At 39.4% G+C, this 15494-nt stretch overlaps 1 protein-coding gene across 2 annotated transcripts in view; it reads right to left on the bottom strand.

Moving 5' to 3' along the window:
• The window catches only part of LOC310958077 (calsyntenin-2-like), a 159191-nt gene that overhangs the window by 70383 nt on the left and 73314 nt on the right, over window positions 1-15494 (bottom strand). For both annotated transcript variants that reach the window (XM_083928883.1, XM_083928882.1), the window contains exon 2: window positions 12559-12681. In XM_083928883.1, the coding sequence (XP_083785009.1) occupies window positions 12559-12681 (123 nt within the window). The remainder of the gene's footprint in view (window positions 1-12558; window positions 12682-15494) is intronic.

Raw genomic sequence — 15494 nt, 5'->3', positions numbered from 1 at the left:
ATCACAGTTCAAGTCCTTAGTTAAGGCGAGTCAATCCCTTTTGTCCTTCCTAAGACTCTGCAGTCTTACCTGCACTATCCGGTCTTTATAAAGAGAAAAGACAAGGTATTAGAACCTGTCCATTAATGCTTTTATTGGCCGATTTATCAAACCCGTTCAAAAAGTATGACAATGAATCTGTTCAATCAAAAAGATATCAATTCCCCATCACTTTAAAATATTAAAGTACCGATAGCCAGACCACAAAGTAATTTGAAAAAACACTTACACTTATTTATTTATCAATTACGTAATAAAGTATAATGACAATAAAGATGATTCTGATTTCTTCTCGATCAAAATGCTAATTTTGAATTCTCGTAATTGGGTTGTCGGATAGCTACTGAGTTGTGAGGGAACAGATGTTATGTTGATAACATTAGCTGACAGTTGTAATGTCAACATTGACAACGCTGAACATTTTTAAAATGTAATATTTAAACTGAAAACATTAAATGAACACAGCCAAGTAATTCAAATTATCATAGGTCAAGTCTAGTCAAGTCATGAGTCTTTAATGGACGTGGCCTCTCTGTCTGGGCCGTTCTCTCAGCTTGATCCAAACGTACACGCCTTATGATATATGATTTAAACTGATAGTCAAAATAGTACCATGCCAAAAGACTGCAAAACACTGATCCTCCAGGTGCTCCAGATTAGCATCTAGTGTATGTGCCATTGAAAGGTCAGGATAAGTCATCTGATATATAGACTGTAGTCTGTAGACTGTATATATATATCATAATAATATCAACGGTGAGCTCATACACAGGAAATGGAGTCTGGTAATTGCATATGATATGGTAATTAATTACTAGCTGTTTTTCAAACCACAACCTTGGCCCATCAATACCAAGCAAATATTTGTTTACATGATCTCGTTAAGTGTCACATCGTACAGTGTGCATAAAATAATATTAACTGGTTTGTTAAAAGTAAAAAACTGTCCTCTTAACCTTCAGTAATTAAGAAGATTACACTGAGAAGAGAGAAGAGGATGCTGAAAGGGTGGAGTAGAGGCTAAAATAATAAATAGGAATGCAAGGGATGAGAGAAAGGTGACAGAACAACAGAGGTCTGAGTCAGTTACAATAAAAGAGAGAGACGGGGTGAAGTTAGAAAGGTGGAGAAGTCGTGGATTATGGAGGATAAAGTTAGTCTGTGTGACTCTGATGTCGTACACAGGTCCAAAAGCCAGATTATCCTATTTTACGCTCACATGAACAAGGCAAATGGAGCGAGGAGGATATGCAAATTGCCGTCTAATTGGCCTGTCAGCATACCGAAGCCCTGTCAACCGACTGTCAGAGAGAGAGAGAGAGAGCAAGGGAACACACAGAATTACTGGATTAGCTTCAGCTGCCATTCAGTGCACATTAAGTAATTTCAGCCCACATCAGGGCCATGGGTCAGTGCTCTATCCTTGAAGAGCTGGTCCTTTTAGCCATCGTTTTTATAAAAAAAGAGCATGTTTCATCACGCTCAATCTTCCATCTCTGGTTTACCACAACCAAAAACACAAACTTTGCCTGTAAACAAGTTTTCACAGGCTTCCCTCCTCTGCAGATGGCACAAGTAGGACAGATTTGAATGCAGAGGAGGTGACAATATACTAATTTGAAACTAAATATTGAAACTGGAATAAATATTTGGATATAAGTACCATTTTTAAATTAAGATTCAAAACCACGTCAATCTTTACTTTCAACAAGTGTTAATAAAATTAAGTCAGTGAGTACTTTATAAACACATTTATTAACCCTGATAGATGCAACTAGCTCAGCTATGTTCAGACATTTCTATAGCAGTTTATTTCATATAGTAGTGAGTTTGCTGCATTTTACAGCAATAACCTAAATATAATTAGCTACGCCTTGTCTCCCTTCGTTGCTGTTATCTTTGCCTGTGAAGCTTTCTGTTCTCGCACAGCGCATTTTACAGTGACAACAGCTGTAGATTTACCACTCACGGTTCTGAGAAATTTATGTAACAGATGTGAAATGTGTGCTCTTTATGCATTGATATATTTGTATGGCTGTTGTTCTGGTACATAGTAAAATACACCGGGATCATATGCACGCTGCCCAACAGCATGAATATTAAAAGGAGCAGCAGCTGGAAAAAGTGAATGTGTGAATTGATACCTTTTCATTTATTAAACAAGCTGCCTCAGATGGCAGACCATATTTTTTAACCTCAGAGACAGACACACAAACACACACAGACACAGACACACACACACACAGACACACACACACACACACACACACACACACACACACACACACACACACACACACACACACACACACACACACACACACACACACACACACACACACACACACACCTCATTACGAGTTTTGAACACACAAAAAATAAAGATCATTCGAGAAAATGAAAATTATCACATGGTGTCAAGAAATGAGCGACAGATCCAGTGTAGAATAGAAAAAGGGGCTAATAGGGTAATAAGGAATGGGACTGGGTCTTCGGGAAAATCAATCAGAGGCTAAGAGGTTGTTTGATGCTGTGAGCAACTTGACAATGAAATGATGATAGAGCTCCAGTGGAGCATTACTGGACAAGTAATTACTCTAACATCGTATATGGATCCAATTAGCTTGCTTCAACAGCGGAGAGGGATGGTGATTCCCATCATATAAAGGGGACTCAGTTTGTCAGTGTATTCCAGAAAGCAATACCCAATTGTTAGTGTATCTTTATAGAAACTGGGAATGGCTGAATTTCTTATTTGACATTTTGAGTTAGATGCAGATAATTTTCCTCAGACCCTTAGATAGAGAGTTGGATTATTGCATACATCTATTAAAGAAAGAATAAATAGATTTAAAAAAAGAAAAGTAGTGGAATTTATTGCAGTTATTAGGAACTGTTTGGAAAAGGGCTGGCAGGTGATTTGATGAAGCATCTGTCTATCATACTCTTGCCAAGTCAGTCGGGAGAACAGAGAAACGTATCTTTTCAACTAAGAAAACTTTCAGTGCCGTTCTTTGCTTATCTTTTCAATTAAGAAATACTCACCAGTTCTGATATAACTGATGCTATTGCAGCATCTGGCTATCCTCTTTAAGAGCTGCCATCGTCTCAAACGAACAGTCCCCTCTGTTATCACACACACCAAAACCAGCTTGTCGCTGCCAGTAGCTCCTCACAGGACACTGATTGTTGTGAACTACGACGGCTCGGACACAAACATATTATTTGAAGCTTGACAAGATGGCTTTTCATGTAATCATGAAATTATGTGATCCTGTGATTCTTGCATGATTTCATGATATCGCAAGAATCCAGCTGCTGTGCAAGATAGATATACTCCATCTCTTCTAAGCAACACATTTAATAAAATAAATAAACTTCAAATAACCCTGCATGAGATTACTGGAACAGTTAACCACAGATGGATTACTTAATCCTTTACAGCTCGTTGACAACTGAAGGCTAAAAGTTGGATAAAACCAAGTTCACCATTTATAGAAGCACACACACACACACCCCTGCAGGACAAGTGGCCACAAGACCACAAGTCAACCAATTCTATTATATGAAAACAAAGATTTAATCGACTTTGTTACTGCAGTTCTTTTTTGTGGTTTCTACTTCTCCTGCAGATAATTAGATACATATCTACAATACGATGGTCCACAATCCAATACAGAAATGAGCCAAGATAAATTTGTAAAGATAAGATTCAAAGATGGTCCGATACATTAAATAATTTCACCTCAGACTGGATAGGATTAGATATTTGTACTTGTTCATGATTTAAAAGATTTAAAAGATCAGGTGGACAGATTTTGTATCTGTTTTCCTTCCTATGTATCAGTTAATCTTCATATCCCTCCTGCTTTCACTTACAACGTTGGAATTATCCTTTGTTTTGATTCCAAGTCTAACTCCAAGTCTAATAAGACTTATAAGACTTTCATTAACCTGAAAACATCAATTAATTAACAACTGGAGCTCTACAACAATGAAAATCAATATGTAGGTATTATTCAGATGTTCCTGTGCTTCTTCATTTGCTGCACTGTCCATTAATACTTATACTTCCGCTCTTATACCCTTAAAGAGCTGAATGAATAAGGACAATATGATAACCTGTTGGACAAAGTAAAGGTTCAAAAAACCTTGAGGAAATTGTCTTATTTAATTATATTAAGCTCTGAGGTAAATGAGCTGCACTTTGACATTTCATTTTAGGAAATGAAATGTCAAAGCTGAGGAATTAACATTTTGAGAGTTAAAGGTTACAGCACCCCCTTCCACAATGATTTGATCAAAATAAAAATTTGAAAGCTTTTAAAGCTCCTTCTATATAAACAACAGGCCCTGTCTGGGAGATAAACTGGCAAGCTAAACATCATGGAGGTTAACGTGCAGGTCACACGGTCAGATGCAGAATCAATAAAATGTGATATCTCCCTGGTTTGTAATGAGAGGATGCCATTGTCTCAGGCATGTGACTGAAAAGTTCAAATGAGGATCTACTGTGATGAAGAAGGAAAAGAGAGACACTGTGAGGGAGAGGGGAAACCAGAAGAAGGATTGAGACAACTAAGGGAGAAAAAAGGGGAATGTATCTGTCCTGCTGGGAGCAAACACAGAGAGATTGCTGTGGAGGCGTAGCGCTGAACCTCATGTCCTAAGGCAAGGAGGAGATATCAATACACACACTCTGGCAGTTCACTGAGAGCCGGTCTCCTGCTCTGAACAGAAAAAAAATGGCTTACACAGACAAAACTGTACTACAACTACGAAACCACAGTGGAATTCTCTCTAGGTGTTGTATCCCTTTTTCTGAACATCTCAACTTCTTGCTTCCTTTCTTCCTAGCACCAGCTAGTCACTAACTGTCTGCATGTCATTAGGTGCTGGGCAGGTATACTACAATTAATGTACCAGGGGTCTCATTTATAAAACAGTGTGTAGGATCTAGTCTAAAAGTGTATGAGCGTAGGACTTGGTGATATGGCCAATATCTTCTATCCCAATATAATTTCTCATTTCTTATTTCGAGAACAATATACATTACAACATGTTTTCTGGTAATTCAATAAAAAAATAGTCTATATGAAATAACCACATGGTTTGGCATATTTTTGTATGCTTCTGTGTGAATTAAATACTTGCCAAATTAAGTATTTAACGCTGTTATGTTTTCCTCGGACATCACGATAAAAAGAACAAACAAAAATATATACAATAGACATTTTTAGATTGTTTTGACAGTATATATCTGGGCGCCCTCCTGGGTTGTATGACGATTTTGATTAGAAAACCAGAACTATAATTTTCAAATGATATTCCCTCAGGTAAGTTTTTATGAAGTAAAGAAAATGCTGACAAAATACAATAAGATATTCATGCAGGTCTGCTGATGTTGGTTGCAGCAAAGAGAAATCAGGTTTGCAGGTAGGTGTCAGCCCTCTAAAGAGCATACAGAATCCTTGATGTTCTGCAACCGTTTCATGTTGCAGACTTGTCTCACTATTACCTAGCGACTAAGCATCCACTGCAGAAATGTAACAGCTATACAAAGGCAGAGGACAGAAAGATAGAGAGAGAGAGGTAGAAAAAATGATATGTTCCTCTTCACCGTGGGGCAGACAGACACCTGCATGGTTTGATCAGACTGTCCCTTCAATGCTGGTGCTTATCCTTTGATGATCCATCACATCATCCCTTTCTAGTCCTTCTCTGTGTCTCTCTCTTTCTCTCTCTCAAACACGCATGCTGCTTATCCCTATTTCCTGTCTCTACCTTTGTTTCTATCTTTGATCGCTCTTTCCAAAAAAATGTCTTCCTCCCTATGTATTCTGTCTTCTCTTTTGCATCAACACCTTTGAAGTTTGTCATAAGTGCTACTTAGTTGGAGTTAATCAGCACTTCTGCTTTTGTCACCTGAATAAAGTTTCACACTGTATACAGTTTGGAATTTGGAAACGGAAACATGCTATTGTTAGCAAGTGAAGATGCTTAACAGCACCTAAGCCCAAACTATAGCAACGATCTGTGGTAAAACATCTTTCATTCTATTCTTAATGTCCTGTCTCTCTGTTTAGAGAGACATGACAGGATAATATGCCATCCTGCAGTTCCTGTGCAGACGGGAAACATTTTGGGCTATTATTGTCATGGTAGCATTGTTTCTGTACAAAAGAAGAAGACAATACAACTCTAAGCAAACAAGCATTAGGCAGCGATGAGAACTTGTCTACCTCACAGTAATTATGACTGGAGAATGTTTTGGAGAGACTTCCTTTTGTCTTCATTCCAGCAACTTGCAAAAAAATATGCAATTGTTTATTGAGAGCAAAGCTTTTCACACAGTTATTCAACCATCAATCATTGTGACTCATTTCCAAGTTAGGTATTGTAAATAATGCATACTCAAATCTTGCCCACCACTGGCTTTGAACTTATGATAATTAGTCTTGTGTTTTCCACGTTATACTACAAGAAATAAATAGATTTTGACTGTGTGCTTAGTAAAAAAAGAAATAGGATCACTAGCACTGATAAAAATGTAACTTATGTCTATTTTTTCTTTCTTTTCTCAGCAAAGTAACTGTGGAAAACTGTGAAATTTTGAATATGTGTTAGCATCTTCAAAACAGCAGCTAAAGTTTGACTGAAGCAATGTTTTCTGATGTTAATGTTATCTAACTGAAGTCAGATTCGTTAAGTCTTGACCAAAGAGGTTTGTAGTATGAAACAAATGCTGTTTAACATGCTGATAAAAAGTAGCTTGAAAAATGTTCATGTGTAGTAATCAAAGGAAACAAGGCAGGGAAGTAGATGTTACAACTTTTGTGTTCTCATATATCTTTAAGCTTGAGTACAACAACTTTGTGATAAAAGTCCAGTTAACAGATTGAAGGACATGGAAGCAATTAATGATTGAGTTCAAAAAAGTTGAAGAGTTACAGCCCAAAATGTAACTTGAGCTCACAGGCTGTCGCAGCACTGGCATTTCAGACATCCTGCAAGTGTCTGAAAGAACAGATACGCTTAAATTGTAATCAATAAAGCTGTCTACACTGGCCACATAATAGCTCTCACTTAAGGCGCCTGCAACCTATCCCATTTTTAAGGCTACAAACACATTTTCTAGCATCCCATGCAGATAACTACAGTGCAGACTAATGCTGCTGCTTTCTCTTTGCAGCCTGTGTAATCTTGGGAATTGGGTGTGGCCCGTAGCTCAGTGGTTAGAGCATGTCCTGCCTCTCTCATTTCCTGTCAACCTCCAGCTGTTCTATTGAAAGTCCCAAATAATATATAATACTACTAATAATAATAATACATTTAAGGCGCATTCACACTTGGCCTGCTTGATCCGCCATTGCCCCGCCTCCCTCCTCCCCCGCTGGCCACGCCCGGCCTGCACTCGCACTGCTTTAAAAGATCCGGGCCAAGGCACGATTGCTAGGTGCTTAAACACACAGTAGACCAGCTAATGGTAATGATCAAATATGTTTTTTTCGTGTGACAACTGACTTTGATGACCCACTCTCATTTTCATTGTCCATCTGTCTCTGACATTTTTGTCTCAGCTATCCAATCTTTCTTCTCTTCCAATGTTTTCCACTACTTTTGTTCCTTTACCTTGTGTGAGTTCTGCAGAGGGAACAATGTACCACAGCACATTATTCTGGTACCATGATAAATGGGGAGAATCTGTGCCTTTTGACTGCGGCCTTGAGATAAAGAATAAGCAAATGAAACTGCCTGCCTGCCTCGCAGTACCCTGGAGTCCACTGCCACCATTCCTCATGCTAATTTGATTGAGAACGCTCGATCAGCACATACTCCTCGACCCACACACCTTTGCTCCCAGGGAGGTGTTGAAGGGGGGTGCAGAGGATAGAGTGTGCCATCATGGCATGCAGTAATAACAATTTATCTCCAGGATGCCTGTCTCAGCGTATAATGTTCAAGTTAGGCCCACTGTGGGTAGTTTCCATCAAAGTGAAATGTGGTACCGCAGGAGAGGGCAAGACGGAACGAGAGACAGGAGGGTAAAAGAGAAAAAGAATATACAGCCAAGGTAAAAAGGTGAGGGAGGGTAAGAAGTAGGGCTGCATAATAAATTGTCATTGCAATATAAACTTGCACAATAGACACATTATGAAAGACACTAAGAGATTTTTTTTGTTTATTGAAATAATATCGCAGCGAGTCTAGGATCTCATCTATAAAAAGTGCTAGCCATTTTCAGAAAGCACCTGGTATTTTCGGCTAGCATAAAATGCTTTATTGGACAACCGGCCTTTTGAAATAATAATAATAATAATTAGGAATTGTCCAACCAATGGCAATTAATTAGGACAAGAGCATATCAACCAACCAATTTTATAATTCAACAAGGAATGTGTAGTATTTTAGCAGTATACTGATAGCAGCAGAAAGTACAGTTTAATATCTGTTTTACTGTATTTATCGCAAGTAATACAGTTATCGCAATATTTAAGAATGTTATCACATAGAGCATATTTTAATCATATCGCCCTAATAAGAAGTGAAGATGAGGGAATTTTCGAGGCATTCGGAGAGGTACTAGGGAAGGGGATGTGAGAGGGAATAAAGGATGATAAGAGAAAAGTACAAGAGAGGAGAAAATAGGCAAGTACTTAACAATCCTGGTCCATGTTCCCACACTGCAATTAATGTGGAGCCAGAAGGACAGCCTACCCCTTTCTGCGGTAAAACAAAACCAGGATTGATGAGAGTGTCTGTAATGCATAAGTGACTGCCTGTAACTGGGCTCGCTAGGAGCAAAGTGTCAAGATGGAGAAGAGGAGAAAGAATGGTTGGGATGAGAACAATGGAATGCAGCACTAGGTGGAGAGAAGCACACAAACAGATACACAGATTAAGATAAAGATAAAGATTTTAGAGAATAGTTAGACTCCAAGAAGAAGAGCGGGAAGGGGGGGGTATGTGTAAGTTTGTGCGAAACACAGGGCGAGCTGTAGCGATAGACAATTGCAAAGGGAGATAAATTGGGACAGAGCTGCTCTTCTGATGGCCATTTTTTTTCAGTCTCCTTGGTAGCGATTGTATGGGTTTCATTCATTAGACCGCATGCAATGAAAAACAAGGAGAGAAATATCACCAGTCAGCAGCCAGTGCACAGCGCTGCTTTTTCTTCTCGGGCCATATTTCAACCAGTTTGACCTTCTCAAGTCAACAAACCAAGTGTTAATCATGGAGAAAAACAATCAAAATGAGTTTCGTCTTTTGTCTGCTCGTTGCAGGGGTCATTAAACCTTCACTGCGTCATGGATTTGGTTGCGAGGGCAAGCCTTGTACTGTAAATTACTGTAAGTCTGTACTGCCTGATTAGAGAGGAACAATGTCTTTAGCATCTCCACTTTTAGGACATGAATAAAAGATTAATGAATTGCTATTTTTACGTAATATATTCTGTCTTGTTTTTTTTCATGTTTTGGATAACTAAGTCTCTGCACACCCATCCAAAGGATCATTAAATCTTTATATACAGTACATCCATATAGCCACAGCACTTGGGAAACACTGTACAGTATATGTTCAATACATGACTGTTAAAAGCCCTGTGAGAAAAAGCAGAACAAAGCGTCTTTAACATGGATCCAGGCTGTTTCACACTCCTGAAAGTCAGCTGTATTTACCAATTATTTTCAGAACAGCTCACACGTAACATTGAAAAACACTAAATTATGACCGTGGCATTAGAACAAAAGCACACACACAAAAAAGGAAAACAGAGGGAGAAAAATTGCTGAGTATCAGTTTTCCATGGTTGTCAGCGCTGGGATTAATAGCAGCCATTTTGCAATAATGAGCTGATAAGCGTTAGCTGCCAAAAGCCTCTTCGTTTGCCTTTGAGTCTCAGAATACCTTGTCTAATTATAATAGCTCTCTCTGCCCCTCTCCTTCCTGTCACTGTAAGCTCTGCTGTACCTTTGTGACTGCTATCTGATTCCAGCTCTTGTTAGACAATATTATCAGCACAGGGAACAATTATCTGGAGATGAAGTTTAGAAAAATGTTGTAGCCTATTATTATAAATAAAATCATTATTACGACTACCGCTACTACTACTACTACCAATACTAATACTACTACTACAGCACAAGTACCTTTTTCTGTGACTCAACCTGACAACTTTCAGTTAGAACCACACTCCCGTCATCCAATTTTATGGAAACCCTTCAGGGCTGGGGGGCGTTTTTGCCTCAACATGAGAAGCGATAAAAAGTTAAAATGAACAACGTGAACTTTCTCTTCTCAAAAATAGTCAGTGAGTTCTCTTTCAGTAAAGGCAGAGCATCTATAAATATGATACTACCATTAAATACTGGTCAAGACACCCTGCTTTTACTATGTATGACATTATATAATACGTTTCTAAATAGTTCTAAAGATATAGACAATAATTCATGAAGTGAGAACGTAAATAAATGAATGATACTGTGGCAAGGACCAAAACAAAAATGTGCTATCACTGTCATAGTGAGAGTATGAGAGTCAGACTGGGATACACAGAGAAAATCTTGTTTTGCTTCTTGTGAGATGTCATTCATTCATTTTCAACCGCTTGTCCCTATCGGGGTCGCGGGGGGCTGGAGCCGATCCCAGCTAACATCGGGTGTGAGGCGGGGTACCCTGGACAGGATGCCAGTCTATCGCAGGGAACATAGAGAGGAACAGAGCCAGACAACCATTCACACCTACGGGCAATTTTAGAGTCATCAATTAACCTAACACATGCACGTCTTTAGGGTTGTGGGAGGAAACTGAAGAACCCAGAGAAAACCCACGCAGACACGGGGAGAACATGCAAACTCCACATAGAAAGGCCCAGCCGGGGCGTGAACCGGAAACCTTCTCACCGTGAGGTGACAGTGAGATGTCCATCAAGACTAGCTTGTAAGACAGCTTAACGGTGTTGGCTGTCTTACAGGCTTAACGGTGTTGGAGCTTGAGTGAGGAAGATTTAAACTCCAAATCTGACAAGGTAATGAGGATACATTTTTGTAATCCTCAGTAAACTTGAATCATTCATCCATCCAACTCAAAGCTCCTGCTATGTAAATTTAAACAAAGTTAAATGCAAGTTTGGCCACAAGGTTCATATAGACTTGGACTTCTACAGTATAGGATAACCAATAAACTCTTAACTAAATAAATACAGAAAGTATAAAAAAACAACAATAAACAGTAAGCAATAAACTCTTAGTCAAATATATATGAGGTGGATGTAAGAGTACAGGTCAAATAAAATTCACGGAAAATGAAATCAGATAATTTAAATGTAGAAGAAATGTATAAGATAAAATATGTATGACTGTTTATGACAGAAACGAGCAGTAAGATTAAATTATTGCACTAAAATGGTGGAGGAAGTTATTGCACAAAAAAAAAAAAGATACCGGTAAGTGTCCAGGTGTGTATGAGTAGATTATTAATAGCACAGTGAGTGGCTCCCACTCCTTCCCCTCTATCCTCTTTATTTGGCATGATGGCATGAGGGACAAAGAAGTTCTTGAGTCTGTTGGTCCTACACTTGGGCAGGAGCAGCCTTCCACTGAACAGGCTCCTCTGGGTGCTGATGACGGTGTGCAGGGGGTGGCTGCCATTGTCCATAATGTCCAGCAACTTGTCCAGTGTCCTCCTCTCTGACACGTCACCAGTGAGTTCAGTTCCATGCCGACCACAGATAGCCTTCCTGATCAGTTTATCCAGTCTGGAGGTGTCCTTCTTGGATATGCCCCCCGGCACACCACAGTGTAGAAGAGGACACTGGTGACCACAGACTGGTAAAACATCCACAGCAGTTTGCTGCAGATGTTGAAGGACCGCAGTCTCCTCAGGGAGTAGAACCTGCTTTGTATCTTCCTGTACAAGTGGCTGGTACAGGAAGATACACCAGACAATACTGGTGTGTTGTCCAGTCCAGTTTATATAAAAGGCCATCACTGGAAGTAAGCAGGGTTTAATGTTCATCGTTGTTACCAGCTGCAACAGCAATGCTGGTTTTGTTTTCATCGTGTTCATCACTGTCACAATAGTTCATCATATCCATTTACAGTAAACACACTGATATTCAAACTACTACAGGAACAAAACACTTGTGATACACATTAGTTACTTACTAGGTTCTTGTCTTGTGAGTTTTTGAGCAGTTACATGCAATGATGAGAATAAAGTAGTCTTAAAAAACACTGCTATGAGTGATAAATGGAATTCAGTCAACATGACAAATGGTGTGTACAGAGAACTGTTGGATCATCTGTTTTTTGTCTTGTGGTGTGAAGTTGCCACAGTTTCCTGCACACAGGACTAAAGCATCCTTATCGCTGTGCCAATGTGTGTTAGACAATGCACATGTGGGGAGATGTGTATACTGTATGTATTATACTGTGTGTGTGTGTAGATCCTGTAGAGCAGAGGTTTTTTTCTGTGCCTGCGCCTATGCCTGTGCTTGTGTGTGTGTGTTTTTCCTACCAGCATAGGGGACTGGGGCGTCCTTGTCTAGAGCTACCAGCGGAGGGTCCAGCAGCACCGTGTCCATGTTCTCTGTGATTACACCATGGTAAGATGTTTCTATCCACGGCTTGTGCTTGTTGACTGAGGAAGAGAAGGAAATGCACATTTCAGTTTACATCATTATTGTGAGGACCGTTTCTGTGATTTACATGATTTGCGTTCAGTCACTTCAAGAGGACTGCAAATGATGAAGCAGAAGGAAATGAACCATCCAAAAAACCTTTTCAAACTTTTTTTTGAAAACATGTTGTGATCATGCCTGTGGTTTGTGATTGTCATTAACAGATGTATGGAGTACTAATGACCGTCAGCAGATAAACTTTCCCTGAGCTCCAATACCTATAGGACCCAATTATTCATTTTGCCAGAAAAATATTCGGTATGTCCCAATACAAAGTATTTCAAATGCAATAAGAAATGCACCAAATCATGCATACGGTTGCATTTTGCAATATGCAAGTGAGCATGCTTTTCTGCCTATTCTGCCCCACAATCCTTGGTGCAGCATACTGTATATGAGCAAGAGGGTCAAAGTTAAAGGCGCAATTTTATGAAGAAGAAGTGTGTCCCAATTATAACGCATGTTACAGTAAGTAATTTGTAAGAGCAGAGATAAAATGTGTGATTTGGAAGTCAGCCAATGTGAAAGAAAAATTATGTTTGTTGCATAGCTTTACATCTATGATGGTCTTGCTTTAAAAAATGACTCGTTGTTAGAGAACACAGACACAATATCTCACTTTTACAAGAGAAGATAATACAATACGTTTTAAACACCTTGTCTCTATTACCTCTCTGTTGGCCTGAGGCATGTATAAAGAGAACTGGATACAGAGTTCATTCCTATTAAAGTTGTTCAGTGGAGCATGAAGTCAAAATAATTCAACTACTGCGTAATACATCAATGAGCAGGTGCACTAAAGACTTCCGCCCGCTGAATCGGCTACTTTTGGTTCAGCTAACTTGAATGTGTACTAAGATTTAATCGTGCGGCTCTTCTAGACTTTCCAAATATTATTGGACAAAATAGATCAAATTATAGTAAAAGAAAATGTAACCACTAATTTACAGACTTCTCTGTCTTTACATAATGGACTCATAAGTTGTAATTCCACCGTTTGGCCACTATGTCTACGTCCACTTCTTGGGGGCCTGGTATGAATAGGTTGAAATAGCCATATGTCTCCTCACCAATGGCTACACTACTAATTGTACTCAATGAGCACTTTACACCAAGTACCACAAGGACTTAAGCAGGTCTTTGCCGCAAAGCTATAAACTTCTAATATCAAGAGCGGGTGAGAAAATCTTTAAAAACCTTATTATATCAAGTGCCCCTGTAGCTCATCTGGTAGAGCACGCCAACATGTATCAAGGCTGAGTCCTTACTGCTACGGCCCAGGTTCACTTCCAGCCTGGAGCCTTTACTGTCATCCCCCTCTCTACCCTGTCTTTCCGTTCTGTCTTTAAGACTTTCCAGAAATTTAGAAAAATATATTTTCATATCTATAAACACTTATTTTTAGTGAGAGTTCTGAACTGTAATCTAGGCATAAAGACAGTGTAAACTACAGAGACCACATCCAATTATGTGTTAGGTTCTGTGCTTTGACCTCTACATCTTTATACTTCCTCCCTTACCATAATCCTTTTCTAGTGTGGTTTCTTTTTCTCTCCTCTGTTTCTGCCTCTTTGCTTGTGATCTTTAACATGGTAAATTTAGACACCCTGCAACAGATGTAATTGGGAGGTCAGGAGGATGAGCTAGAGATTAACACAGATCACCATCCCACATTTACTCACACTGTAAATTAAACTTCCTTCCACCTCGGCTTTACTTGCACATAGAGACCGGTATAAAAGCCACAAGAACAACCGTATGTACACACACACACGCGCGTGCACACACACACACACACACACACACACACACACACACACACACACACACACACACACACACACACACACACACACACACACACACACACACACTTAGACGGTCCCTCTCCGCAGGGAACTGGGATGTCAATCTGACCTTTCAATCCAATGAAGAGGAACGCTTTGTCTTATGCCAATGAGCAGATGACATGTCCAGCTGGCAGCAATTTAAAATGCTTCCTAAAACCTTCTCACAGCTTTTCATCTGTTTGGACACATTTATATCAACATACTGAGTTGAGAAAGCAGGTTCAAAGTAAAAATTAGGAAACATGTTTGTTCAAAGCATTGAAAATAACGTAATTTTAGATGGGACTCTCAGCCTGCTTAAACATAGTAGTAGGATTAAATGGAGTGAGAGAGAACCACAAGGGAAGACATTATTCATAGTAGAAGTCTCATGCTCATGTGGGAGATAGAAAGCACTGCAGCAAACAGCATGACTCCGCTCTGCTATAAAGTGGATAGAGGAGTTCGAGGTCTGTCGTCGTGGGGTGTTTAGGCATCTTTACACCTGGAGAATTTTACTTGTAATTGCAGAAAGTCAGTGCATAGTACAGTGGTACACACTCTCTTACAGTATATTGTAGGTTCAGCTTCATCCTAATTCGATTTACTCTTCTGTATTGGTAAAAATTTCTACCCAAATGCAGAGGTGAAATGAACTGAAACAATCTCATAGAGACGCTCCAGAACCAAGACCGTATTAGACTGCAGCGCTAAGGTGAATATAAAAATGGGCATTATTGAATTGAGTCTTTATTTCTATGTGCTTGCGTTTGCCAGAGTAAATATATAAATCCATCATGCTCACATAGCATTTCATTTACATTGGAAGTCATCTCCAGTAGGTTTAAAAGCATCCCACAGCTAGTGCAGTTTACTCATGGATGGCAGGTTCAATTTCTGACTCAAGGTCTTACATTTATCCCGCACAAACAGCATGATGGTTG

The sequence above is a fragment of the Echiichthys vipera genome, assembly GCF_963691815.1.
Source record: "Echiichthys vipera genome assembly, chromosome: 15".
NCBI lineage: Eukaryota > Metazoa > Chordata > Actinopteri > Perciformes > Trachinidae > Echiichthys > Echiichthys vipera.
Note: the sequence above shows the minus strand (reverse complement) of the source record. Positions and strands in the feature narration are given on the sequence as shown.